Here is a 6000-nt window from a genome sequence, read left to right on the forward strand (position 1 = left end):
GAGGCTGCCCTGCGAGAGCAGGACCCAGGGACAGGCAGGGGGGACCCAGGCACAGCCAGGGGGGACCCAGGCAGGGCCCAAGCAGAGGCAGCTCTGCTTCCCTCCTGATCCCACCAGCCAGAAGGTGCAGCAAACCTCCTCCCTTACCTCCCCTACCCACAGGAGAGCCCCCCCTGCCCAGGGGCAGCCAGCAGGTCAGTCACCACCTGCCCCCCAGGGACTCCCCAGGAGCTGCAGGGCACAGCTTCAGCACTCCCTTGGCCAAGAGGCATTCTGGGCTGCCTCTCAGGTGCCCAGAGTCCACCAAAGATGCAAACAAGGCCAAGGCAAGGCCCAAGTGGCTTCTTTCAGAGCCACCCCAGCTTCCCTGCTTGTGCCACCTCACCCCCAGCCCTGGGGAATGCAGCCCCTGGGATTATCAGGGGAAGCCTTCCCTCTCCTGAATGTTTCAGTTATTAATAGCCAAGCCCTGTGCTCCACAGCCTGCTGGCAGTGCTCTGGCTCTCAGGAGAGCTCAGCTCACTCAGTTTGATCACTGCTCTTAAGTTAAGATTAAACTCAGAGTCAAGCCAAGGATGCCAAAGCCACCCCCAGCATAAGAACTACAACTGAATTTTCTCCCTCCCCCCTCCAGCCCTCTCCTTCCTTCCCTCCCTCCTCAAGCCCTCTCCTTCCCTCCCCCCTCCAGCCCTCTCCTTCCTCCCCCCCTCCCCCCCAAGGCCAAGCTAGCACCCAGGAAAGCCTCCAGGAGTGGGCATGAGCATTACAAATCTGGCATCTAGGCACCAGCTGAGCATGGCTGAGGCAGACCCCACACTAAGAGTGCTGAGTGAAAGCTCTGCCATCACCTCCAGAACAGCCTTGGGTTTAACTCCATCTGCACCCCCACCTGAGTCACAGCAAGACCCCCCCCAGGCTGCTTGGGTGGTGAGGTCAGGCTGCAGCTGCTGAGCAGAGGACACCTCCTCCACTCATGCCTGGCAGCAAAGCACCAGTGGGACCTTGGCCCTGCAGGAAGGGATCCCTGCCCCCTCAGCCCACCCCTGCAGGGGCAGGCTAAACCAAGCCCTCTTGCAGGGGCAGGAGATGCTTTGGCACCTGCCAGCAGTTCCTTGTGCCCAGCAATGGCAAAGCCTCCACACCACGAAGGCAGACGCAGCAGACAGCTCCCTGCAGGCCACTGTGCCCCCAGGGGCAGAGCAGCTGCTTTCCAGCACTCCTGAGCATGCATGGCAGCAGGAAGGGTCTAAACTCCCCCAGTGCAGAGCAGCTCAAGCTGCAAGTGCCCAGAAGCCCCAGCTCTGCTCTCAGGGAGAGCCACAGCAGGGTGAGGGAGCACAGCTGCTCAGAGTGAGGCAGACAGGGCAGAGGAGCTTCTCTCCCCCTCTCTCTGCCCTGCAGCTGCAGTCCTGGGTGCAGCTGTGGGCTCTGTGCCTCAAGAGGGACAGGGACTGGCTGGAGAGGGTACAGCAAAGGGCTACAAAGATGCTGAGAGGGCTGCAACACCTCTGCTGGGGAAAAGCTGAGGGGACTGGAGAGGAGCAGCAGGGAGGGGAATCCCATCAGTGCTGCTCAAGCCTCAGGGGTGGGTGGCAGCAGGATGGGAACAGTCTGCTTCCAGTGGTGCCCAGGGACAGCACCAGGGGCCATGGGCACAAGCTGCAACATCAGAAGTTCATCTGAACAGGAGGAGGAACTTCAGGGAGCAGCCTTCCCAGAGGCGATGGAGTCTCCATGGAGCCATTCCAAACCCACCTGGAGGTGCTCCTGTGTGACCCCCTCTAGGTGACCCTGCCTCCACAGGGGCTTGGAACCAACCCCCAGGGGCCCCTTCCAAGCCTGCCCACCCTGTCAGTCTGTGCTGAGCTGCTGCTGCTTCTCCCCCAGGTGCAGCTTGCCCCTGCAGAGGTGCTGCCAGCAGCCCCACAGCAGCAGTTCCACCTGCAGCAACCCCCCCCCAGTGCTGCCAGCAGCCCCACAGCAGCAGTTCCACTTGCAGCAACCCCCCCCCAGTGCTGCCAGCAGCCCCACAGCAGCAGTTCCACCTGCAGCAACCCCCCCCCAGTGCTGCCAGCAGCCCCACAGCAGCAGTTCCACCTGCAGCAACCCCCCCCCAGTGCAGCCAGCCAGCCCCTGCTCTCACCCAGGGCCATCCCACCCCACTTCCACATCCACCTGCTGCTGCCCAGGGGAGTGGGACCCACTGGGGCACTTCCAGCACCCTCACAAAGCCACTTCCTCAAGCTGCAACTAAGCAGCAAAGGTTTGACTCTCTTGTACAGCACCAGCATGCCCCGAGGCTGCTGAGCTGCTGGCAGGTGACCAAATGCAGTGAGAGGCCAGCAGCAGCCACCCAGCTGCAACACCTCTTGACCTCCCTGCCTCAAGGAGCTAACCCTGGGCTAACAGCACAGCTCTCAGCCATCCCACACCACAGCACTCTGGCAGCCACTCAAAGCAGCCTGGGTGCTCATCCAGGAGGCAGCAAACACAACCTGCCTGCTGCTGAGACACAACCAACCACCCAGGAGCAGAGGAGCTGAGGATCCCCCTGGGAAGGTGGAGGACTCCTGTGGGGGTGGCTGAAGAGCACACAGAGCACAGACTTGCTGCCACACTGCTGCAGGAGTAAGCCACAAGTGACACTAAGCCACCTGAGTCCCACCAGAGCATCCCTTGAAAGGTCTCAGGGCCCAGCTTAGCTCCTTCAGAGGTTTCTCAGTGCTGTGAGAGCAGTGAGCTTGGGCAGTGCCAGGAGATTGCTCCTGCCTGGCCTGCACCATGGCACAGAACACAGCCAGGGTGGCTAAGTGCCAGCTGGGCTGTGGTCCTGGTGCCCAGCTGTGTGACATCTCACTGAGGTCCAGTCACCAGAGCAGCCTGCTCAGGGCTGGAATGAGCACCAGGGCAGAGCCAGAACAGCTGATGTGCTGAGCAGCCACAAGCTGTGTGCCACAGGCAGCAGCTCCCAGCCCCTGGAGCCACTCTCCAGAAGTGAGGAGCACGCAGCCCCCTGGGAGGTGCCACACAGATGACAAGGTGCTGGCTCCTGCAGGCCTGGACGCCACAGGACGTTCCCACTGGAGCACCCCGCAGAGCTCAGAGGTTCCTTCGGGAAGGTTTCACTCCCCCAGCCCTGCAGGGCTGCAAAGCTGCCCCTCTGCCAGGGGCCTACCCAGCAGCCCAGCGCACAACTAAGGCCTCCTTTGGAAAACCCCAAGGAATTACCCTTGAGCCTACACCGCTCCCCCGCGAGGGCAGGGCGACACTCGCCAGGGAGCTCCGCGGGCTGCACACCGCCTCCTGCCCGCCGAGCCGAGCCGAGCCGAGCGGAGCGGAGCGGGGCCTCCGCCGCGCCGCAAGCCCCCGCAGCAACCTGCAGCGCCCGCAGCTCCCCGCAGCGCCCTGCAGCCCCCGCAGCTCCCTAGAGCCCCCACAGCGCCCGCAGCTCCCTGCGGCCCCCGCAGCTCCGGCCTCCCGCCAAGGGGGCAGCGCCGCCGAGGCCCAGCCCCTGCCGGGGGCTCCGCGCCCCGCCTCGGCCCCGCGGCCTAGCGGCGCCCCGCGGCCTCCTCCCGCCCCCGGCCCGCCCCGCCGGCCGGCGCCTACCTGCCGGACCCGGTGCAGAGCGTCGACGAAGCCCTCGGGCTTGATCCCCACGGGCGCTGCGCTCTGCCCCTGCGCCAGCTCCGCCATGACCCGCGCCCCGCGCCCGCCCGCCGCCGCGCCGTGCCCGTCCCGCCGCTCCGCCCGGGGCCCCGCACCCGGAAAGGGAAAGAGCCCCCCGCTTCCGCCGGAAGTGCGCCCGGGGGGCGGGGCCACGGGGGGCTCGCGCCGCGCGTCACGGGCGCTCACGTGCCGGAGGGGGGCGCGCGGGGCGGGGTCAGCGTCAGGACACGCCCCCCCGGGGGAGCCGCCGCCGGCAGCCGCGGGAGCTGGGGGGGGGGGCGAGGACGAAGCTGGGGGGACAGCAATGACCGCGGCCCCGCCAGCCCCTGCCCGCCTGCACCGGACCCTGCCAACCCCTGCCAGCCCCTGCCAGCCCCTGCCAGCCTGCACCGGACCCTGCCAGCCTGCACCGGACCCTGCCAGCCCCTGCCAGCCCCTGCCAGCCCCTGCCAGCCCCTGCCAGCCCCTGCCCGGCCCCGCCAGCCCCTGCCAGCCCCTGCCAGCCCCTGCCCGGCCCCGCCAGCCCCTGCCAGCCCCTGCCAGCCCCTGCCCGGCCCCGCCAGCCCCTGCCAGCCCCCGCCAGCCCCTGCCAGCCCCTGCCAGCCCCTGCCCGCCTGCACCGGACTCTGCCAGCCCCTGCCCGTCCCTGCCCGTCCCTGCCCGCCCCTGACACCCCCTGCCACCCCCTGCCAGCCCCTGCCAGCCCCTGCCAGCCCCTGCCCGCCTGCACCGGACCCTGCCAGCCCCTGCCAGCCTGCACCGGACCCTGCCAGCCCAGCCCGTGCCAGCCAGCCCCTACCGGACCCTGCCATCCCGTCCCTGCTAGTGCCATCCCGTGCCAGGCTGTGCCATCCCCTCCGTCCCTGCTGCGGTGGTGCCTGCAGAGGTGCCCCAGCAGCAGCCCCCACCGGTGCCCCCCATTCGGTGGAAATTCATCATCCCCCGGTGTGACTGAGCCTCGGTCCCCCCCTGCCCGCAGGGCAGCAGCAGGCTGGGGTGATGCACGGACCGGACAGTCAAAGACTCATGCCAAGGACATGCAAAGCCTGCTCCTGGAGCAGGGCACTGCTGCCCAGCCCCTGCCCAGCCCCCATGGCCTGGCAGGTCTGGGCGATGCTGGTGCTTTTCTGGGGGTGTCCCATGAGGGCTGCCACCAGACCTGCTGCCTGTACCCCCCTCAGGTGGGGGTCCATGATTTGGGGTTGAGCACTCATGTATCCTCTAGGAAATGAAAGCCTGCTGGCATGGGGAAGAGAGGGGGTAACAGGCAGCAGCTCTGCCAGCTGGGTCCCCAGAAAGGAGGGGGACTCTGGTGGGACCCCAAATCCCATAGTTGCCCCTCTTCCCAGCCTGGCAGCATGGGGAACCTCGACCTAAAACCCCCCACCCCAGGTGGAGCTGCATCAGCAAGGGAGAGATGGCATCTCCCAAATCACAGCCAGCTCCTGGCACGGCACCAGCTGCTGGCACAGCACCAGCTCCTGGCACAGCTGGTTTGCACACCCAGCTGGTTTGCACACCCAGCCTGGAATGGCTCAAGTTTTGCTGATCCCAGAGCCTGATTCCCAAGGCCACTCTCTATTAAACTTCTGCTGAGTTCCTTCTCCATTTCTTTTTTCTCCTCTCTTTCCTTTTCTCTTCCCTTCTCATCACTTCCCTTCCCAACACTTCCTTTCTCATCTCTTCCCTTCCCATCTCTTCCCAACTCTTCCCTTCTCCTCTCTTCCCTTCCCATCTTTTCCCTTCCCAACTCTTCCCTTCTCCTCTCTTCCCTTCCCATCTTTTCCCTTTCCAACTCTTCCCTTCACCTCTCTTCCCTTCTCCCCTCTTCCCTTCTCCCCTCTTCCCTTCTCCCCTCTTTCTTTCTCCCCTCTTTCCAGTTTGATGTGTCTCATTCGTGCCCACAGCAGTGGGCAGGAACTGCTGGGGCCTGTGAAGATCTCTGGTGGCTTTCCAAGAGCAGGGAATATGCTTCCTCCCTGGGGTGTGCAGGCTGCTGCCATCACCCACGTCCCAGCAGCAGGCTCACTGCTCCCCAGCCTCTCCTGCCCTGGGCAGCCCAGGTCACTGTCCTGAGCAAAAGGCTCATTTATTGTGGGAGCCCACGGGGGGAGGATTTGATCTGTATCACCACAGCCACCACAACATCTTCCAGCCATGGTGGAGGCAACTCCTCCAGCCCTGCCCAGGGCTTTGCTTCTTCCTCTCTTGCAGCCAGCCTGAACACTTGGTTGGCTCTGGGAACTTTTCCCATTCCCATCCCTGCTTGGGAAGACCTAACAGGCTCAGCACCAACTTGTCCAGGCAGGTTTTGGGGGGGATCTTTCCCACAGC

The 6000-nt window shown here is 65.2% G+C and overlaps 1 protein-coding gene across 4 annotated transcripts in view; it reads right to left on the minus strand.

Annotated features, from left to right (window-relative positions):
- Positions 1-3734, minus strand: part of FUBP3 (far upstream element binding protein 3) — a 42060-nt gene extending 38326 nt beyond the window's left edge. For 3 of the 4 annotated variants that reach the window (XM_068156003.1, XM_068156002.1, XM_068156001.1), the window contains exon 1: positions 3607-3733. In XM_068156003.1, the coding sequence (XP_068012104.1) occupies positions 3607-3693 (87 nt within the window). In that variant the 5' untranslated portion in view covers positions 3694-3733. Of the gene's footprint in view, positions 1-3606 lie in introns of all 4 variants that reach the window. The other variant, XM_068156000.1, reaches the window with a different exon arrangement.
- Positions 3735-6000: the final 2266 nt, after the last annotated feature.

This window comes from Melanerpes formicivorus, unplaced genomic scaffold (assembly GCF_026170545.1).
Source record: "Melanerpes formicivorus ecotype bairdi unplaced genomic scaffold, bMelFor1.0.p_v2 SCAF_33, whole genome shotgun sequence".
NCBI lineage: Eukaryota > Metazoa > Chordata > Aves > Piciformes > Picidae > Melanerpes > Melanerpes formicivorus.